The sequence below is a fragment of the Balaenoptera borealis genome, assembly GCF_965194805.1.
Source record: "Balaenoptera borealis genome assembly, chromosome: 4".
NCBI lineage: Eukaryota > Metazoa > Chordata > Mammalia > Artiodactyla > Balaenopteridae > Balaenoptera > Balaenoptera borealis.
The window spans coordinates 10,327,804-10,350,131 of NC_138861.1; the positions used below are offsets into that span (position 1 = coordinate 10,327,804).

The 22,328-nt window shown below is 41.9% G+C and overlaps 2 protein-coding genes across 3 annotated transcripts in view; one reads left to right on the forward strand and one right to left on the reverse strand.

Moving 5' to 3' along the window:
* FAM13A (family with sequence similarity 13 member A) overlaps positions 1–17,010 on the reverse strand; it is a 365,856-nt gene extending 348,846 nt beyond the window's left edge. The window contains exon 1 of the mRNA XM_082391636.1: positions 16,908–17,010. The gene's annotated coding sequence lies outside the window, so the exon portion shown is untranslated. The remainder of the gene's footprint in view (positions 1–16,907) is intronic.
* A 360-nt stretch (positions 17,011–17,370) lies between these two features.
* On the forward strand, positions 17,371–20,757 carry TIGD2 (tigger transposable element derived 2). 2 transcript variants are annotated; one of them, XM_082391728.1, is made up of 2 exons: positions 17,371–17,742; positions 17,923–20,757. In XM_082391728.1, exon 2 carries the CDS (start codon positions 18,837–18,839, stop codon positions 20,412–20,414), a length of 1,578 nt encoding a protein of 525 aa, XP_082247854.1. In that variant the 5' UTR covers positions 17,371–17,742; positions 17,923–18,836; the 3' UTR covers positions 20,415–20,757. The 2 variants fall into 2 exon arrangements, with proteins under 2 accessions (XP_082247854.1, XP_082247855.1); XM_082391729.1 differs by having other exon boundaries at positions 17,382–17,504.
* The last annotated feature ends 1,571 nt before the right edge of the window (positions 20,758–22,328 follow it).

The window sequence follows — 22,328 nt, forward strand, 5'->3', positions numbered from 1 at the left end:
TCTAATCTCCATAACTTTTTATATACCATTATAAAGTAAAATTAGTACTGTACCTAACAAATTTTTATCCTTATTTTTCTGTGATGACTAGATTTCACTTGCAAAAAAGAAACCCTGAATAGGCCATTTAACAAAAAGCACCAGAAGACTCTCTTCACTATAAACAAAGTTTGTTTCTCCATGGAATATATCTATAACTGGAGTCTGAAATATTATATTTTCCTGACCCTCAAATGGATGAAAGTGATAGCAGAGTCCAATTAATTCCAGAAAGGTCTCTGAACTGTCACACATGTACATCCCTGAGTACTGATTTACAAAGAACCTTAAGATATACAAGCCATAGCCAAGAGATTTGCTTATATGAGTTACTGTTTTTCCCCCAGAAAGGATAATCAAGGAATTTTAAAAAGCGCTTTTCTGAACAGTCCACTATGGTGGGCTAATTCGATGACTACTTCCAGAAATGCTGAAACGCCATGGCAGGACAAAGGATGTCCTATTTTCAAGACGATCCCTGGGCACCCTGGAGGAAGGTGCCAAGGTTACTTCACAATGGATGGTCAAGGCCCCTAGGACACTGTCATTCAAAATCACCCTTTGACCTGGGGAAGCCTGATGAAGGAAGCTAAAAGGACGAGGTTTACCCTCTAGCCTCCAGTAAAGCTAAAAACGCTTCAAAGCCAAGCCCTCCGATGCCAGCTGGCAGAGCTATCAAAGGACAAAATCTCTTTAGCTGGAGTAGATATAACAGTTGCCAGAAGAACAGTTGGCAGCACCTGTAGATATAATACTGTCAGCCATGTAGCAGGCACCAGCGAGTATCAGGGTGGGTAGTGGCAGTGGGTGGCAACTATAGAATGAACCACCTGAGGCCCATTAGAAATGGGGCAGTGGAGGCTTTTTTTGGTCCAAACTCGGGCACAGTCTTTACTCCAGCTCCTGCCCTATCCCAGCTATTTCTCCATGAGAATCCCAACCTGGCCTGGAATCAATGACATCCAATCAGACAGGATATCAGAAGTTAGCCAGTCAGCAACTATTTAGCATTTATATACTCTCTCGCAGTCAGAAATGTTCCGTTACTTTGGTGTTTGAATCCCTCACGGTAGATGCACCTGGAAGATTCCCTGTTCTAGTCCAGGGTCAGCTAACTAGCCTGTGTGCCAAATGCAGCGACCCTAGATGACGTCTGGTCACACCCGTCTGTTCACATGATGCATACAGCTACTTTGGCAGTACCAGGCAAGAGATGAGTAGCTGCAACAGACAGAACCCATGGCCCGAAAGCCTAAAATATTTACCACCTGATCCTTTATAAAGCTTACTGACCGTTGCTCTAGACTATTCAGTAACATTACTGGGTATTAGAGTCCTCATATAACCAGAGAAAGACTAGTCTATGGGCTTTGGTGCCTTAGAAAACAGGGGGAACTAAGTCTTTCTTTGGTTTGTTCATCTGCTTTGTTCAAACAGCCCCATTCTGTGGGGTCAGGCCTATTCTTACCTTCTCCTAAGTATTTTCTGAAAGATTTCCCTGAAAAAGGTCCCGTTTAAATCTGATGATCTCATCTCTGCTCTGAATTCTAGATACCTTCCCATCCCACTTCAGGAAAAAAAAAATGACCACAGTCCTAGGAAAAGATCAATTTCTTTGTAGCCATGGAAACCAATAGCCAAAATAACTAACTTAAACCTGTTCAATCGTCAGCATGCCTCAGTAAACCACCTGGTTTTGCAAGCCAACCCATAAATGACAACCCACCACTTCCGGCCAGTGAAGAATGCTCCAATAAACATGTCTCTGAGGGCCAAGCAGTCGATAACCGCCTTATTTGAATAACCACTCTCCTTCAGATGATGTCAACACCTCCTGAAAGCCCACCAATCCTAATTCCACACTTCCTGGGTAAGACAGCAATCTGCTCTGCTCAGAAGGACTTCCTGCCCAGCATAGCTTTCCCTTACCACAGTAACCAACAATTCAGCCGTCTTTTTATTTCAGGTACTGAGTATTGGTCTCGTCATTCTTTGATGCAACCCGAAGTTTAGACACCCCAATTCCATGGGTCATTTTTAAGCCACATTGGTTGACCTGCACTTCTACTGCTTCCTCACTAGCTTGCCTGCGGCCCCTCTTCTAGTTCTCTTTACAGCTTCCATGTTAACTCTCAGCATGCCCCCTTGGCTGAGGCTAGACTGCTCGCTATCTTTCCCTCCTCCCCCGGAAGCCAAAGCAGATCCACTACACCACTCTCCAGGGCAGGAGAAAATCAGGGCCCAGCCCACGATGAACTGGGCAAGAGGGCTGACTTGGGAATAGGAAGCCCTGGATACCCACGGTAATCCCCCAGACCTGGGAAACAAGAGAATAGCTACACTTGCTTTTTTTTTTAAATTGAGGTAAAGTTGATTTACAACATGATATAAGTTTCAGGTGTACAACACAGTGATTCACGATTTGAAAGGTTATACTCCATCTATAGTTATTATGAAATATTGGTTATATGCCCTGTGCTGTACAATATATCCTCATAGTTTATTTTATACTGGATTTTCTTTTGAAAAGTTTTAGTTATTTTCCCAACAAGCTTGCTAAAGCCATAATTAGCTTTTTAATTTCACAAGCACTTATACAATGCACAATGTGTACCTATTAATATTCTAGGAATTATGGCTAAGGAGAGGTACGGGGAATGGTGTATCACTTGAACTATGAAGTATATGTAAAAATATTAAGGACATCAGTTGCACATCTTGTGAAGGTGTTCTGATTGACCATTTTGTCTCACCTGCAGAGCGATTTGAAAGGCCATGTACCTGTACTAGGTGGGAATTACTATCGCTAGCAATCAACACAAACACTTAATACCTACTGTTCGTCATTCTGCCAGCTTCACAGTTTACGATTACCTCATGGCCCCTGGAGGCACTTGAGTCTTAATCCTTCAATTAGAAAATACAGTACACTAAACTGTATAATCAAATTTGAAATGTGTGCCCTTAGTAGTTGAGAAAATTCTAAAATTAGAAGACAGGAAAAGATGGGATGGACAGAAGCGACTGCAGCTAGAGCTGCAAGAAGGCAAGTGTTGAGCTGACTCATACAGAAGTCATTGATTAGGACGGCAGGGGAAGGAGAGGGCATCTAACGTGGGTCTGTGTAATGAGCACGGAGACAGACACCAGCGGGAAAAGCACGGGGTTTTAAATAGCAAAGAAAGAAACCTAGGCGAATCAGGAACTACTGTAGGTTCTTAAGTAGAATGAAAAGCTTGAGAAAACTAGTGCCAGATTCATCTGGAAGTCTAACAAGAACGTGCCAGGATGGGAAGGAGACTCTTTATACATAAATGGACTCTGTTAATAATAATCCAGCTGAGATGAACAGGTCTTGAATTTATGTAGTGAAGGATAAATCACATGAATTTTGTAGAAAGAACTCCTAGGATGAATAACTGACTTTACGTAAGAGGCAAAAGAGGTGCCATACTGGTCAAGGTAAGAGAGGCATGCAAGATGATTCTAGAGTTGGTTTTCCAGGACACTGGAGCAGTGCCTAATAACTACAGTACTTTAAACTCCAGTCTGCCTGGAGTAAAGTTTCGATTTATGCTTGTTGACTTAATGTGATTATTAATAAGGTCCCCGTTCACTCTTAAAAGTGTTCTGGGAAAGCTGAGGTTAAGCGAGGTACCAGCAAAGGCTACTGCCAGGGTATCAGAAGGACCCTCTCCACCAGGATCTTAAGAACCCAGAATCACCAAACGTCTGCCTTGCACTGGGAAGATCTTTTCACCCCCCTCTACATTAACGCCAACGCAAGGTCCCATGGACCAGTTCATGAGATAGGGACCGAGGCGGCCTATGTGGACCACCGCAACACACTAACCCCAGGGGGTTTTCTGTACCACCACAGTCTTAAGTAGCAATCAAAAATGTCTGTCCACCAAGGGGGGTTTCTTGTCTTCTTCTCCCATGCTGAATTTTCCTCCATCATGCCCACACACTGAAAACAATAGTGAGGTACTGCCAGTGTCGATTCAATCTTCAAACAAATTTGCTGCATAAATCCAGAACCCCAAGAAACTTGAGGCTTTTTGTCACTCTTCAAAAGTGATTTTGAATTCTTTTTCACCTTTGATTTAAGAAACTGTATTACTTGGGAACTCCCTGGTGGTCCAGTGGGTAGGACTCCTTGCTTTCACTGCCAAGGGCCCGGATTCAATCCCTGGTCAGGGAACTAAGATCTCACAAGTCATGCGCCTCCCCCGCCCCCCCCCCAAAAAAAAGAAAGAAACTGTATTACTTAAGCGATTGTACCTTTGACAATGGAAGCTTTAAAGGAACAAAATTTTTACCTTAGTGTTTTACAAGTAAGTTTGATTTAAATATTTAAAAAAATGGTTCTAGAAATCATTGTCCTAGTTGGGACTACGTATTATATGGTAACCCTAATAGAAGAAATTAATTAGTTGGCAAGCAACGTGTTTGAACAGAAAGTTACAGTTGGTTTCAGGTAGACTCTAGAAATCAGTCACGAAGTGGGAGAAAATTTCAGTAGCAAGTGTACATTAGGGTCATTTTCATAAACATCTCAAAGGCTGCTGCAGCCTCCTCTGGATTCTTTAATCCCTCCCTAGAAAATCATCACAGCCTATTTTCTCTACCTCATAAAAGTTTTTCAAGTCAATTTCCTCTCTGTTCCCACAGCCATTTTTAAAATGAAAACATTTTAAATGCAGACCTCATCAGCATTCCCTTCGGTACAACTACACCCCTTCGTTTCTGAAATAGGTTTGACTGTGTTCCTTTCCTGCTTATTCTCTTTAGGTCTAAGGGCTCCACAGACGAGGTTCGAGGGAACTGTGATCACCCGTTTAATTGTATTTGGGTTCTGAGTGCGTGCACACTGAAGCGAGCATCCACTGTAACATTTTTAACCTTTTATGAGAATAAAAACTGTAGGTCCAGATGAAATTCCAAACTCCTTAACGTGGCTTCACGGTTTTTCAAAATCAAATTCTGTACTAGCCTTATTTCCATCCTATACCTTAAACTCTAACATCTTGCTCGTGGTAGGCTGGATAAGAACCACCCAAACGTGTCCACATCCTAACGCCCAGAACTTGCGAATACGTAACCTTGCAGGGCAAAAGGATTTTGCAGATGCAAATTAAGATGCAAATTGAGGTGCAAATTGAGAAGGGAAGATTAGCCCGCAAAATCTAATCTCAAGGTGGGCCCGGTCTAATCACAAGCATCCTTATAAGAAGGCAGGAGGGTCAGAGTTGGAGGAGCTGTGATGATGGAGACAGCAACTGTAGTCAGAGAGATTTGAAGGTGCAGGGCGACTGGCTTGGAGAGAGAGAAGGAAGCCACAGCCAGGGAAGGCAGCTGGCCTCTCGAGGGGCAAGGAGGACCTTGATTTTAACCCAGTGAAACTGATGGCAGACTTCTGACCTCCTGAACAGTAAAATAATAAAATTATGTTGTTTTAAGTCACTCAATTGGTGGTAATTTGTTACAGCAGCAATAGGAAACGAACACACTGTCATTCCAGAAATTAAGTGAGGCTTACATTTTCCTTTTTGTTCATGACCTTGTATTTGCCAGAAATGTCTTTGTCTCCTCTTCCCACTTAGGGAACTAATACCCACACTTCAATGTCCAGCACCAATGTCACTAGCATGCCTGACGAGTTGTCCCTTTGTGCACATATGTCTGGTTTAAACCACTCGTATAATATTTACACATGGCATTGCTATTGTTTGCAAACCTATCTTTCTAGATTGAGAACTCCTTGAGGGATAGGGCATTATCATATTCAATTTCCTTATAAGCGTCATAACACAGATATTTGCACAATTAATGAATTAAATGTGTGGTGATAAATCTTGGGTGGCTCCTGGAAGTGCTTTGGGACTCATTTAAAAGTGAGGACATGAAATAGAGATCACACGAGCGTACCAGACAAAGAACTGAAAAGCATGAGCACGCATATAATTTCGAAGGGATTTCGGAGAAAAAAGTTCAGAGATCTGAAAGAGGAAAACGAGTCAAGAATAATAAGTACAGGATGAGGGAAACAGGTGGTCAAAAGGTACAAACTTCCAGGGGTAAGATAAATAAGCCCTGGGGATATAATGTACAGCATGGTGACTATAGTTAATAATACTGTTGCATATTGGAAAGCTGCTACGAGAGTAGATCTTAAAAGTTCTCATCACAAGAAAAAAGATTATAACTATGTGAGGTGATGATGTAACTAAACTTACTGTGGTGACCATTTTACAATATTACCTATATCAAATCATCATGTGTATTTTAAACTTATGCAATGTTTATATGCCATTTATATTTCAAGACAACTGGAAAAATAACAAAGATTTATATTTCTGTAAGAAATTAATATAAAATTATATTCTGTAATTATATTGTGCAAGCATATAAAATCTCTAAGACAAAAAAACAAGGAGTGTAGTGCTCATGGGAACATACATTTGTGGCCGTTAATATCCGAGCTCTTCACTTTCAACCTCTATCAGGAAGAGTCCACTGAACTTTTTCAAATCTTAACTCTGAATAAAGGTTAAGTTAAAATTCTTGAAGCAATTACTTTCGATTTTTTTTTTTAATAAGAATCCAGTTTGATAAATTTTATTAAAAAAATTTTTTTAGGGACTTCTCTGGTGGCGCAGTGGTTAAGAATCCACCTGCCAAGGCAGGGGACACGGGTTCAAGCCCTGGTCCGGGAAGATCCCACATGCCGTGGAGCAACTAAGCCCGTGCGCCACAACTACTGAGCCTGTGCTCTAGAGCCCGCGAGCCACAACTACTGAGCCCGCGAGCCACAACTACTGAAGCCTGTGTGCCACAACTACTGAAGCCCGTGTACCTAGAGCCCGTGCTCTGCAACAGGAGAAGCCACCGCAAAGAGAAGCCCGCGCACCGCAACGAAGAGTAGCCCCTGCTCACAGCAACTAGAGAAAGCCTGAGCGCAGCAACGAAGACCCAACGCAGCCAAAAAGAAATGAAAAAAAATTTTTTTTAAATATATGACCTGTGGCTGGCACAGTGCCTGACCCATTGAGAGACTGTAATAACATGCTTCATATTCTTTAAAAAAATCCAGAAAAGTGAAAAAACAAGTCATGAGCAAATAAAACAAACATCTTTTTAACTGAATAATTCCCAGAACTAGAATTAAAAGTTGTTTTTTACTTGTGAGGGTGTATACGAAATAATCACTAACATTTGTTTATTGCCAAAGTGTTTCACCAATGCTCTCATTTAGTTCCTGCAACAATTCCACAGTATAGGTATTATTCACGTTTATCAAATGAGAGACTGAGACTCAAGAAAAGGTTCAGATTCGCACAGCCAACAACGGACAAAGCTAGGTTTCAAACCCAGGCTTCTCTGAGATCTATGTTTTCACAAATGCATTAAATTACAATCAGTAAATCCCTCTTTTTGTAACACATCTGATTTCCAACTGTGACAAGATTAAGTGTAAAGACATATTATGAACATCATTGCTAATTACAAGATATAAATAGTAAACCAATAGCAACTGAGAATTAAAGCAGAAGAGATTTTTTAAAAAATTAATGACTAAGCATTTTTACCTGTATTATATCTCATTCAATCAACATGAAAAAACCTAGGATGTAAATGCCATCATTCCCATTTTATAATGAAAAACTATTTGAAACTCAGAAGTCAAATTACTTGCCCAACCACTGCTGGAAAGATGTACAAACAGAAAGAAACTCAAGATGTCACGTATTTATTTATTTAACAATAAAATAATTACTAAGAGAATACCATGTGCCATGTACTACTGCAAACAGTGGATTTTTTATGGATATAACTTATAATTGTAAAAGCATTAAAATTCATGAGTTATAATATGCTAGACTATCAGGGACTTCTGGGGAAGATGGAAGGTGCATTACTACAGGATTCTCGTGTATTCACGTGGCAGCTAACTGTTCAGTAACAGTATCTCACATTACTGTAGCTGTAACAGTTTAATGATTATTTACAGATATGAATTGCTATTAAATCCCCATTTTATGTATAACAATGTGTGTTCCCCTTCACTGGAGTATGGTAAAACACCTAGTGGTCAAGCAATTAACTACTGCAGCCTGAGATAAATCAATTTCATAGTCATGCACATCAAAGACAGTCTCAAAGTACACAAAAGGGAGAGAATCCTTCAGCTCAAAAGTAAAAAGTTAAAAAATGCAAGGAAGGGAAGGAAGGAGGGAGGGAGGAAGGGAGGGAGGTTGGTTAAAGTCCCAATACTGCATATAAAAGATATGTCAGAAAACAAATAAAACTAAAAACTTTCTCTTCAGTGACTGTAGCAATGATAAATTAAAATCACCTACTGGTTACAAAAAAAAATTCCAACAACTTCAGAACAAACAAGGTCAGTGCAAAATTAATTCCTGTGTTGTAGTAACAGAGATCACTGTTAAATAAATCACTCTGTTTGTTTCTGTTTAACACGACTGGAAACAAACTACCGATTGAAGTGAGAAATTTTAAAAGTCCAGTCAGCATTAAAATGATGGATTTAATGAATCCATAAATTTCTCCTAAATAAGCAATCACGTAATTGCACATCAATTTCAGCACACTGTTGATAGGGACTTTCCAAATTGCTAGCTAGTTCCACTATTATATCCCCAAAGGAAAATAACACAATGTAAAACGAAGAGGGGGAAAACAGAAATTTGTGAGATCTATAAGCTTAATTATAAACAGAAAAGGGTAGGGGAAAATATATACATACTTACACATATACATATATATAAAATGACATATGTGTACACATATAGACACACACACACACACACACACACACACATATATATATGAAACAAAGCAAAGGAGGAAAAAATATGAAAAGCCAAGGAAAAGAGATAATTATCACCTACCACCACCTTTCAGAATTTCAGTGTCAGGGTTTAGGTTGAGAGATACAATAAATGCAACTAGGAGGAGTAGAGTTAGACTTCCCTCTCTCCATTTTTAAAAATTTCTCTCCAATTTTGGTTTTCAAACCTTATAAAGGAGGACAAAGATAATAAAGTATATTTCAAACATATTTCCAAAAGATGACTATCTGAAGACTGTCAATTGCATCATACCCATGTTTTATATGTTTACTATTCCCTTCAGATACCTAAAATCAGGCTAAAAATCTGTCCCAAACATAGTATACGTAATATGCTGTGATTTAGGATTAAAGCAAGGAAAGAAAATGTGCAACTGTTTTGAATTAATGAGATGAGAATTTTTAATAAATAATCCTGAGGTAGGTTTGTGAATTCCCCTTATAATGACAACCACAGGTACACAATCCACTCTTGCAAATACTCTACAGTATCATTATATCTGTATGAATTAATTTGGCCTTTTGCACTATTGTCTTTTAGTTCCTTTCAAAGTCTGTTTTCTTAAAAAGTTGAGAGAATGCAAGTGTTTCCTTCTAGTCAAAAGATGTAGGAAATAATAAAATCACAGCTAGTACTTACTTACTAGGAGAGTGTGGTACTTTGCAAAGCAATTTCTATTTCAGTTCATCCTTACAACAAAACCAAAATCTGTATGATTTTTATTCCCATTTTTGATATGTGAAAGATTCTATAAAACCAGCTGGAGATTCCAGGGCTGGTGGGTGGCAGTGAGATGTACAAATCAAGAGACTGTGTTTCTAGAACCCATAAGGTTTATCACTAAGATGTACTGCCTGTCTGGTCTCTTAATTTTATTGTTTACCTGCTTCTAAAACAATGGTTGAGGTAACTGTAATATAAAAAGAGAGTTACCACTAAAACATTAAGGCTAAAAAAGAACACAACCAATGGATAAGAAAAAGAAAAGTACCAGGAATTCAAAAGGAATTAGCTACAGCAAATTCAGCACAAACCAAAGGTGACAGATTTGTGTTGTCAGTGCTGAAATGGACATAACTAGCTCTTCTGTCAGATAAAAGGAAACCAAATTTCTTCTGGATGTCATAATCTTTTCTTCTGACATTAAAGATAGCCAGAATTTATCACATGAATCCTTAAGTAAAGTGACAGTATATCATGAGAAGTATTTTCAACATCAGCTGGGCTAAATACAGAGATACGCCTCAGAAGGTTCTTATTCTTATGTCTTGCCTCTAGGAAAGCCAGTGGAGGAACAGTAAATTGGAACACCTGACACTTAACATTGTAACTCTGTTATGGCTTAATTAAAGAGTGAGTTAAGGATCTGAATAGATGCAGTTCCAAAAAATATATGCAAATGGTAAATAAGCACCTCAAGCATGCTCCAGTGAGCTATTAGGGAAATGAAAGGCAAAATGACAATGGGATACCACTTCACACCCACTGGGATGCTATAAAGAAAAAAAGACAGATAATAACAAGTGTGGGTGAGGACGCAGAGACCCTGGAGCCGCTGTGGTCTGAACGTTCACGTCCCTCCAAAATTCATATGTTGAAATCCTAATGCCCGACGTGATGGCATGAGGTGGAGAGGCCTTGGGGAGGTGCTTAGGTCATGAGGGTGGAGGCTTCATTAACAGATTCTTATAAAAGAGACCCACAGAGACCCCTCACCCCTTCCACCATGTGGGGACCCAGCAAGAAGGCATCTATCAACCAGGAAGTGGGTCCTAGCGAGCCATCACGCTGAATCTGCTGGCACCACGGTTCTAGACTTTCCAGCCTCCAGAACTGTGAGGAATAAATTCCTGTTGTTTATAAGCCGCCCGGGCTGTGGTATTTTGTTGCAGCGGGACTGAATAAGACGGGGTCCTCACACGGCGTAAGACTGTAAAGGGCTTTAGAAAATAGCTCCTCAAAAGGTTATACATAGTCATCACATGAACCAGCAATTCCAGTCTGCTGTATACCCCAGGGAAATGAACACCTCTGTCCACACAAAATCTTGTGCATGCATATTCACAGCAACATCATGCGTAATAGCCAAACAGTGGAAACAATCTAAATGCCCATCAACTGACAGATGTGAGACAGGAGGGAAGGGGGCAGGGCACGACCTTGAAAAGAATGACACGGCCACAGTACGTGACGAAAACTAGTGAGAACCAACTAGGTCCAAGACGGTGGAAGATTTGACTTAAAACAGACCTTGAGCCTCATTATACGCTCATTGTAATATATCAGCACGCTAAATGACACACCCACCATCACCATGACAATCCTGAAGCTACCCATAAAAGGCCAGAAAGTGGGCGGTGACCCATTTCCTGGAAGTCCCCGCCCCTTCCCCAAAAGAGTTGGAATAACCCTCCCACTCATTAGCCTATGAAATTACCAGCCCAGAAAAACTAACCACACCATATTTTGAGGCCTCTTGCCTCTTGCCTTCGGAGATGGCCCACGCTCTGTCAGTGGACTGTGTTTCTCTCTAAATACATCTGGTTCTTACCAATCACTTCGTCTCCGAATTCTTTCGCGACGGAGAAAGAAGCTGAAATTCACCAGCAACAGATGGATAAAACATAGTGTATCCATATAGCAATTATCTAGCAACGAAAGGAGACGACGTGTGATGCGTGCTACAACACGATGAAGCCTGCAGACATTTTGTCAAGTGAAAGAAGCCAGTCACAATGGACATATATTGTATGATTCTATTTATATGAAACCTCTAGACTAGGCAAATCCATATAGATGAGTGGTTGCCGGGCTGACGAAGAAGAGAGAGTGTTGGAGGGAATGTGGAATGACCACTAATGGTATGGTATTTCTTTTTGGGTGATGAAAACTTCTACAGTGGATCCAAATTGAGTTTCAGAAACACTATCATGAGGTCTTTTCAATCTAGAAGCATTGCAGCAGGTGTTAATAACTGTCACCTTCAAGCCTAAGGGAGTCTCATAAGGTTGAATTGCATCATAATATGACTAGCCAGTTGCATTAGGGATAGCTTCAAGGCTGAATGAGCTAATGATTATTATTTACATTTATCAATGATTATTATTTAAACTTTTTGGATCCTGGACCCTTTGAGTATGGGTTGAAAGCTCTGAACAAGGTAGGCATGGTGTTACCCTGAGGAATGTAATTGATTTCAGACATTGCAAGAGGACTCTCCATGACTAGTGAAACAAGACAAAAAACAAGCTCACTCTCTAATCCTGCCTGAACTGAAAATTTAACCAGGAAAGAATCGGAATGCTGCGCCACCACAAAAATGACCAAACATCCCCCACTTCTGGTTAGCAGGAGCGACTACTGCTTCTTCTCCAATGATGACTCTAGCCTGTTCCTCTAGCTTCCTGGATAAAAATTAAGATACCTAACAGCCAAATTGCCTCTGCTTTTTGACAGCACGCAGCCCAGAACAGACCCTTCACTTTCTTTAAACTTCTCTAAAAACCACCTTATCCAAATCCGATAATAAGCTCCACCTGACCCTTCTTTTTGAGACACGCCGTGGTTTTCCAAGGTGCGGATCTCCCTTGCTGCAGTAGTAAGCCTAATTTGGCAAGGGTGTGTTCTTGCTGGTGTCTGGCTGATGGGAATCAACAACATCTAAAATATTTATAATATGTTGTTAATAAAAGCATGTATAAAATTTTATGTATATTATAACTTCATGTTCCTATTGAAATACGCATATAAATATCACACCCGTTACATCTATAGCAGTTACACTGATACAAGAAAGAACATGGATACACACCAAACTATTAAGAGTAGTTATCTCTGAATGTTGGTATGCTTTCCTTTTCGTTTTTCTGGATTTCATATTTGCCTTCAAATATCATATATAATTTAAGAAGGGAGGAGGGGAAGAGACAAGAAAAACCCTCCCAAAAGAATATGATTTAAGAGAAGAATCTCATTCACAGTGATTGTCAATGTATAAAGTTTTCAACCTTTAGCATATTAGAATCACTTGGGATGCTTGCTGAAAATAAGGATTCCTGGGCTACATCCCTGGGGTGGACCCCAGAATCTGGATGTTGGATCCCAGGAGATACTCAACCATAAAGTCTGAGGAACCTTGAATAATGCAGCTTTGGGGACAAACTAGAATTTGAAAGATGTACAGATTAACAGCAGAAGGAGAGGACTTTTTAGGCTAAAGGAGAAGAATGAGTGCCGGGAACAGGGAGAGTAACGCACCGCAGGCTCTCAGTAAACCTGACTGGACCCACCTGATGGAACTGCAGGCTCCTTTAGAGAACAGTTGGAAACTGGGCAGGTTTGGAAAGGTCAGGTGGGTAGTATGTAAAGTTCACTCAAGTTCCCCACCCACATTGCTGACGTCAATCAACAATTCACTGGTTTCTTCAATTTATATCCACACGTTTTTCTAACTTTTCTTTAACATTTCCACTAGCAATTTTCCTTCTTCCAACCCTATTAAATCTTTTCTACCCTCCAGGAACTCATTCTCTCCTCTTTACTTATTCTGCCAGTCAGCTGAAAACCTACTGCCAGCCAACAAAGAAACATGGAAAACAAAATTAAGTTTAAAAGTCCCCTGCTGAGCACCTATATGATACTATGACACGAGTATAAGTCGTCACTATCTTTCCACATCACGTTAACTTTTTTTTGTTTTTAAAGGAATGGGACTTTCCAATGAGTAATCTGATCTCTTACTTGTGTCAAGAAATTTAAGAGGAAAAGTGTTCCTACCTTTAACCATTTAAAAGAAAAATTTTTATATTAAAAATGAATAATTTGAGCTTTTGTCTACAATATAAAGTAAAATAACTTTACAGCTAAAAGAGACTTCAAAGTACAAACTTTCATTTTACTGATCACAACTGTTTCACAGCTTATTTGCCCTAAAACACATCCCCAAAATTATATTTTAGCTGAAAATTCCCCTCTACATTTTATGTCCCTTAAAATAGGTAACAGTAAACCTTTTTTGTGAAAACCACTGATTTTCCATTGGCAGTAAAATTTTCAATTATTAACAGAGAAATACTATTTGATATTAAATCAGTTTAATACATATGGAATAATGTTATCATGTCCTCTTCCTAAGCTTATTGGAGTAGCTAATTCAGGTATCAAACAAAAAATCTCCAAGTAGATGATGGTCAGTGATAAACTAAATGGAACCCCAAAAGCAAAAAAGCAGTTCCTTTAAAATTAAAAATTTACTCTACCTAGAGGTTTTCTATTCTGCTACAAAACTATTATGAATAAAGGATACCACAGAAAATGAGGCACATAATGTACTTGCACTGATATTATCTCAGCAGAAAAGGAATTTAGAGCTTGTAATGGTGAGAAAGATAAGCCATTTTCAGGTGATTTGGAGTAATTTTAAGAAAACTCACATTCCAATAAATCAAATGATGTCTGATGAACATAGTTGCAGACTCGAAGGGTTCTCACAACTAGAATGCCTTTCTGGTAGGTTAATGTCAAAAGTTCCATTTTAATAAATGGCAACTTTAATTTTGCAAAAAAGTGATCATGATATACTTTCTTCTTTCCATGTCTTTGAGTTAAATAATACTTCGATTGTGAGAGCGTGGGCAGAGAATGTTGTTTTAAAGCCAAATAAAACTCCATTCTACAACCTACATTTAATAGATTCATACATTTCTTTAGACTTTTTTTTCCCTGTATATAAATGAGGTAACATCAGCCTCATAGTATTATTACAAGGATTAAGAGAGACTGTGTATATGTAGAAGGAAACAAATACTGGTGGCAGAATTCCAAAGGAGTGAAGTGTCTTCTGATTAGAGAATAAACCACAGTGAATGGTAAGGGACAACTAGAAAACAGAACAGTATACGAAATTACTCTGCGTAATAAAGGAAAAAGAATCTTAAGATTTCACAAGCAGCTGAGAGGGAAGGAGAGAGGGGGCCTCGAGAAAAATGCTGGAGAGAGAAGGCAGAGGACGGCAAAGCAAGACGGAGCAAGACCGTGACCCAAAGAAAAGAAATGGCAATAAGAAGTTCCCTGTGGCCAGCCAGGCTCTTAATAAAACAAGGCTGACAGACATTCTATTTTAAGGTCCCCCCCCCCTTGTACTCTAATGTATATCTGCTGCAATTAGCGACCCCTCCCCCCAACAAAAAGGAACAAGTCTGTTAGAGGAAAGGATCTCGTGTAAAGTTGTCTTGGGTAAAGTCTTTTTTTTTTTTTAAGATTTAATTTTATTTTTGGCTGCGTTGCTTGCGGTGAGCGGGGGCTACTTCTCGCCACGGTGCGTGGGCTTCTCATTGCAGTGGCTTCTCTTGCTGCGGAGCACGGGCTCTAGGCACCCGGGCTTCAGTAATTGTGGCATGCAGGCTCAATAGTTGTGGCTCGCGGGCTCTAGAGCACAGGCTCAGTAGTTGCAGCACACGGGCTTAGCTGCTCCGCGGCATGTGGGATCTTCCCGGACCAGGGCTCGAACCCGTGTCCTCTGCATTGGCAGGCGGATTCCCATCCACTGCGCCACCGGGGAAGTCCCCTTGGGTAAAATCTTATTAAAAGTCGGCTAAATACAACCGCCTCCTACCAAGTGGTGTTTTGAGGAAATCAAGGAATGTGGGCTGTGTTCCAGATTTGAACTTACACAAGGTGATGAAAAGGGAACAGTTCTAAGTGATAAGACACAAGCAAGCTGGAGAATTCAGCAGAAACAGAAAGGATCCAAGTGGTGTCTGGAAGAAAATTAAACCCCAGAGATAGTGGGGGAGGGAGGTAAGAGGCAGAGTTCATTTCATTTAAATATCATGGGACCAGTAACCCCAGTAGGGGGAAAACCAGGCTGCCAACTTCTGCCAGTGTCTTTTGATTGGCAGTCAGTAAATGTCAGCTCTCTTCCCTTCTGAGGAATGAATAACGTTTCATACCTCGGATACAACTGTTTTCACGCTTGTTACAACTATCAGAGAATAGAGGCAAACTTTAAAAAATGATACAAAACTAGCATGAAGTTGCACTTTATCCAAAATAGTCAACCAAGACTGAGTGGTTGATTTGGGGGGGGGGGTGGAGGGGGGGAGGGCGGAGATCTACCTTCAGGAAAAGCAGACATTTGTCAAAAACCACTAGAACTTTACAGTGTATCTAGGAGATCAAAGATTCTCCAACACGTCAGACAGGGGAAAGCTACGATTTTGAGGAAGGCAATTGAGCAGTCTGGGCAAGTAAGTCAGATAATTAGAAGCCTTAAAATCAACATCTTCTTTTCTGCAGTAAGAATGCTCAGGTCAGTTCCCTTTTGAAACATTGTAGCAACAACGTGGCCTTCGCAAAGAAATGAGGAATTACTACGCTACTTTATGTTAACGAAAAAGGTTAGACATTTATGTTCAGAAATTAGAGAAACTTAACTGAAGGCGTCTCCATTTTTTCAAAGTATACAGAAAAGAAAAGGTAATAAAGGAAAGACGAAAAGCGTTTCCTCGGTAAACAGGTGCTACCGGAGGAAGGCGGAGCTCCCTTCTCCAGGGAAGGCTCCGAGGGCCCAGCGGGGAAGCGAGTCCGGGAACGCGGAGAAGGCACGGTTCACCGCAGGGTAATTAGCGCACAGGTGCCCGCATTCCCTCCATTTAAAATGCCAAGATAGAAACGTACTGTACCTCCGTTTCAAACAAACCAAGGGAGCCTCTGTCAAACTGCAATTCTCTTACTACTACCTACAGACTCGGGCACAGGCAGCTCTGCACAGAGCAGCTTCCACGGAGAGTGTGACTCACCCTCGAGCAACCCACCGGGGAGGAGAGACCCGATATCCAGTTTGACCGCCCTCCGCTGCGCCCCACCTGTCCAGGGCTCGCTCGGATGGGTGTTGCAGACTGTAAGCCGCACGTCCTCTCCTCTTCCCCCCCTATCCCCACGGGGAGCCAGCCTCCCTGCCTTCGGCCAGGAGCCGCGTCCGCTCGCTCCTACCTTGGCTCGCGGTCCTTGCTCCGGCTCGTCGTGCCGCGGCGGGCGGGCTGGGGATCCCCGGGAGCCGGCGCTGGGAGGCGCGGACGCCGGGGCCGCTATTTGTAAACACGCTCCACGTGCGCTCGCCCTGCCCCATTCGCATCCCGCTCGGGACACCTGAGGATGCGCAGCTTTCTCGCGAGCCCTCCGAAGGTGCGATCTTTATTGCACCTGAGAGCGGAGGAAGCCTTGCCCACGGAACCGGGACCCTGGGAAAAGGGCTGAGACAAGGTGAGCTTGTACCGCCCCCTGCTGGCCGGCGAAGCAGTCTGCAGGTTGGAGCAGCCGGGCCCTCAGCAGAACCCACGCGGCGCCCAGAGACTCCGCGGCGGCTGGGCCCGCCCCCTCGCGCCCGCTCGCCGGAGACCCCGCCCCCGGGCCGCGTGCTCGCCCGCGGAGGCCCCGCCCCCTCGCCGACACAACGTTCCTGCGGGGGCGCGCGCGTGCCCCCTAATCCCCCGCCTTCCGGCTCCGGCGGCGACGATCGCTGCCTGCCGCCGCCGCCGCCGTCGCCGCTGCCGGTGTCAGCCTCCCTCGGGAGACTCCATTTGCTCTCAGGTTGGTCTGGCGGCCGCGAAGGCAGGCGGAGAGCGATGCCCCCGGCCCGCGGACTGGCGTCCCCTGGGCCAAGCGCCCGCCCGCTCGCTGGCTGGCTGCGGCGGTGACATCCTGGTCGCTGGCGCGCACGGAGGAATCCGGGCTCCCAGGGAGCACAGACGGCCGGCGTTCCGGAGCTCGCCGCGCGGGGAGAGGCCCTCGCTAACGCGGCTCCTCTCTGACCTCTTAATTTCAGGAGGTAGGCAATTCAGGTCCCGATGCCTGACACTCTAGATAATGCCTAAGAGCAGTCTGTGTCGTGTTTTAGCCATCACATTCCTAGGAGGCGTTAATTTTCTCAACACAGTCGCAGGATAGATGTGGATAATGCCACAGACCCTGATACTGAAAGAAAAATGTTTTTGGTATCTTCCTTTAGGTTTCGGAGGCTCCGGGTTGCCTATACAGCCCCCGACAGGAACTACTTCTGTTGGCCCATCGAGGATCATCTTTCACCAGGATTATCGTAACATCTTCACTGAGCCCTCCCCCGCCCCATACCCTCTACCATGAGTCCTGATTTCTGCCAATGAAGTTTTCTGATGCTTTCTTTAATCATGTGACACCACTTCTTGTCCGCCTTTTTCCTTTTCAGTTGCCAAACACATGAGGTGGAGGTTTGTGTCCTGTTAAAGTACACAGTTTCCTGCCTGTCCACTTTCACCTGATTTGCACCGCTCCCTTCTGTTCAGCTTGCCTTATCCTGCTTGCTTACGATTTCCATAACCACTCACTTGCCCAACGTGTCGCAGCCCTTGCCTGGGGAAGTAGTATTCCATACAGCGCACTGCCTGACAAGGACAGCAGTCAGGGGGCGAGTTTTCCCGTTGTATTTTCCTATCCGGTTTGCAAGCCCTGTCTTCCAACTCTTTGTTCCCTAGCACATTGCCCCAAATACTCCCACCAGAGTCTTAGTTCCTTTAACATAGAGCTTCGCCCGTAAGGATGGCAAGAATCAAGTATGTAATAGGACTGTTTTAGAGACCTTGCTGGTGCAATATTGGTTGTCATCGCCGCTGAGATGGCAATTCGTGAAAAGGTCTAAAACTAAGGGAGGAGGAAGCAAGATAGAAGATAGGATTAAGTGGAGCCAGTCCTTGTTGTTTGAAGTTTGTAAGTTTCAAAACAGCAAAGTGAAGAGGGTCATGTAGGCCTTGTCTGGAAACTGGCCAGCACACTGCCCATCTAGGTCCTAGGGGGGGGTAGGAAAGGGATCTTAAAACCCCATTTTCTAGTCTCATTGTGTCCAACCCTAAGTTGTTAAATATCTTGTTCTGGTAATCGTTAGATACAATGTTGGGGAAACGAAAGCGTGTGGTGTTGACAATTAAGGACAAGCTTGACATTATTAAGAAACTTGAGGAAGGCATCTCTTTCAAAAAACTTTCTGTGGTGTACGGAATTGGTGAATCCACAGTGCGTGATATTAAAAAAAACAAAGAAAGGATAATAAACTATGCGAACAGTTCAGATCCTACAAGTGGGGTATCCAAACGTAAATCTATGAAGTCATCAACATATGAGGAACTTGATAGAGTTATGATAGAGTGGTTTAACCAACAGAAAACAGATGGGATTCCGGTGTCTGGAACGATTTGTGCAAAACAAGCCAAGTTCTTTTTTGACGCTCTGGGGATGGAAGGTGATTTTAACGCGTCGTCTGGCTGGCTGACTCGATTTAAGCAGCGCCATGGTATTCCAAAGGCTGCTGGTAAAGGAACAAAACTGAAAGGAGATGAAACTGCTGCCAGTGAGTTTTGTGGTAACTTTCAGGAATTCGTTGAGAGAGAGAATCTACAACCAGAACAAATTTATGGTGCTGATCAAACTGGATTGTTCTGGAAATGTCTACCGTCAAGGACATTAGCTCTTGAAACTGAGCGGAGTACTTCTGGGTATAGGTCAAGCAGAGAGAGAATCATTATTATGTGTTGTGCAAATGCCACAGGTTTACACAAACTTAATCTTTGTGTTGTGGGAAAAGCAAAAAAACCTCGTGCGTTCAAAGGAGCTGACCTTTCAAACCTTCCTGTCACTTATTTCAGTCAAAAAAGTGCATGGATAGAACATTCTGTTTTCAGACAGTGGTTTGAAAAGTACTTTGTGCCACAGGTACAGAAGCATTTGAAATCCAAGGGGCTTCTAGAAAAAGCAGTGCTCCTTTTGGATTTTCCCCCAGCACATCCAAATGAGGAACTGTTGAGTTCAGATGATGGCAGAATAACTGTGAAATATCTACCACCAAATGTCACAAGTCTCATTCAACCTATGAGCCAAGGAGTTCTAGCCACAGTAAAAAGATACTACCGAGCAGGACTTCTCCAGAAGTACATGGATGAAGGAATTGACCCCAGAATGTTCTGGAAGAACTTGACAGTGTTAGATGCAATTTATGAAGTGTCAAGAGCTTGGAACATGGTAAAATCAAGTGCCATAACCAAAGCATGGAAAAAACTTTTCCCTGGCAATGAAGAGAATTCAGGCATGAATATTGATGAAGGAGCCATTTTAGCAGCTAACTTAGCAACAGTTTTACAGAATACAGAAGACTGTGAACATGTTGACCTTGAGAATATTGATCAGTGGTTTGACTCTCGGAGTAATGACTCAAACTGCCAGGTGCTAACCGACAGTGAAGGTGCTGAGGACCAGGCCAAGCCTGCTGAGCACAAGCCTTCCAGGAAGACTAGAAAAACAGAGCTGAACCCAGAGAAGCATATCAGCCACAAAGCTGCACTGGAATGGACCGAAAATTTACTGGATTATCTAGAACAACAAGATGACATGCTTCTGTCTGATAAACTGGTGTTGCGGAGGCTTCGAACAATAATAAGGAGAAAACAGAAGATCCAGGATAACAAAAGTCATTAATAATCCTCTTAAGGGTTTCCGTGTGTTTGCGTCTTTGTGACTTTATCTGCAGTGGAACTTAATGACCTTGTTTGAAGTGCTGTGGATGTCAAGGCCAAATACATTTTATTAATGAATTTAGGATTAGATGCTGTTTTGGATTACTTAAATTACTGTGCTTGAATGTCGATTCTAGGAAGTGAGCATTGACATGTATCTTGTCTGTTTCTAATCTGTATTAAACGAATTTAGATCATAAGGTACCTGAGGCCAGGGATCCTGTGTCTGTTTTGTGCCTGAATTTCATTGTCTAATAGAGTACCATGCACACTCTAGGCAATCAATAAATCTTTCTTAAATTGAATTTTTATGACTTTCTCTGAACTTCAGTTTCCAAACTGAAATACGTGGAGGGTAAGTTTCCCTTTCTACCGTTTTTCCACCTGCCGAAAATTTTAGAACTCAGCAAAGATTATACCTGAAGTACATGTATTTCACTGTGAAAGCAGAGAACTGAAGGAAAATAGTCTGAAGCCCGAAATATGGCATTCTATACCAACAGTATTTGGACAATCAGCAATTCAGATTGGCTGTCTCTGTATAATGAAGTAAGAAGAAATAAGGTTAAAACGTCCCCAGGCAAAGGACTTGCACTTCACTTTTATTTCATCTGGCAGTAGGGAGAGTTCCTTCAGAGTTGTGGAAAGAATGCCATCATTGTTCCAGAAAAATAGATTTCATTTTCCAAATCATTGCTATTAGAAGAGAATAAGGATTAAACTGTGTTATCTGTCATTTTGATCCTTTATTAGTAGAGATATGTTAAGTCGTTTTTTCTCTTTAATAAGCTATTTGATGTAACACTTCAAAGCTTTAAAGTACGTCATTTGCTTTCATAATAGCGTATTTTTCTGTGAGAACTAATACTGAGAATGTAAGCATACATTGGCATTTGGGGAGCCGTCACATGAACTGACATTAAATTGAACATGAGAAAGGCACTATAGAACAGCATAGGCTGCTGTGTGACCATGGGCAAGTTACTTAACCCATCTGTAAAATAGGAATAATACCTGCCTCTGAGAGTATTTTGAGGAGTACGTGAGTTAATACATGGATTTTAAGTAATACAGGCTTAGAACAGGACCTGGCGCAGAAAAAGTCCTCTAAGTGTTAGCTCCTGTTACCGAGTTGCAGAAATGATGTTTCAGAAGTGTGTGCAACAGATCCAGTGTGTGAATCAACCCCGATGTTGCTGCACTGGGAAAACCCTTTAGAGGGAGGTGACATAAAAGAGATGCAAGTGACTAGATTCAGCTGAAATATAATAATAATTGACTTCAAAGAAAACTGGAAGGTGAATCCAATTCAGAAATCATTTCCCGACCATCTACTGCTAGGCACAGTGAGGCACGCCGGCACGTTTAAGACATCTTAGTTTGAATTATAAAAGGAAATGGGAATGGAATTGTAGTTTCTTTGCTCCAGGCCTGCTAATAAAATACATAGATGTTGGCTTTGTTCATAGAATCTGTTACTGATATTGGCCTAGTTTACTGAAGTAATAAAATACCTTTAAAGCAGATAAGATAGCAGTTAGGAGGACACTTGAAATATCAAACTAAAGTAACACCGGATCAGTAGAAAATTAGAGCAAAAGAAATATCACAGGAGACTGGTTACAGTAATCGGGTCCAGCCATATATTGGGAGCTTTGTTGTGATTGACTTGAGATTTTCGAAGCTCTGGCATTCCTTCATGAGGACTGTTAGAGCTCAGAATTCTGCCTTTTGACAGAGCAGAGGCTTTGAGTGCGAGAAAGGCCTTTTCGGAAAACCTCTAAGAATATTTTCTTTGGGAGAATGCATACCTTATCATTAACACACCTCTCTCAGTTTACACAATTTCACTTACTAGGAAGCCCTGAGGAAATGA

Bases quoted from the DNA above. Each gene is read 5' to 3' on its own strand.
- TIGD2 (XM_082391728.1), top strand. From the start codon at position 18,837: ATGTTGGGGAAACGAAAGCGTGTGGTGTTGACAATTAAGGACAAGCTT.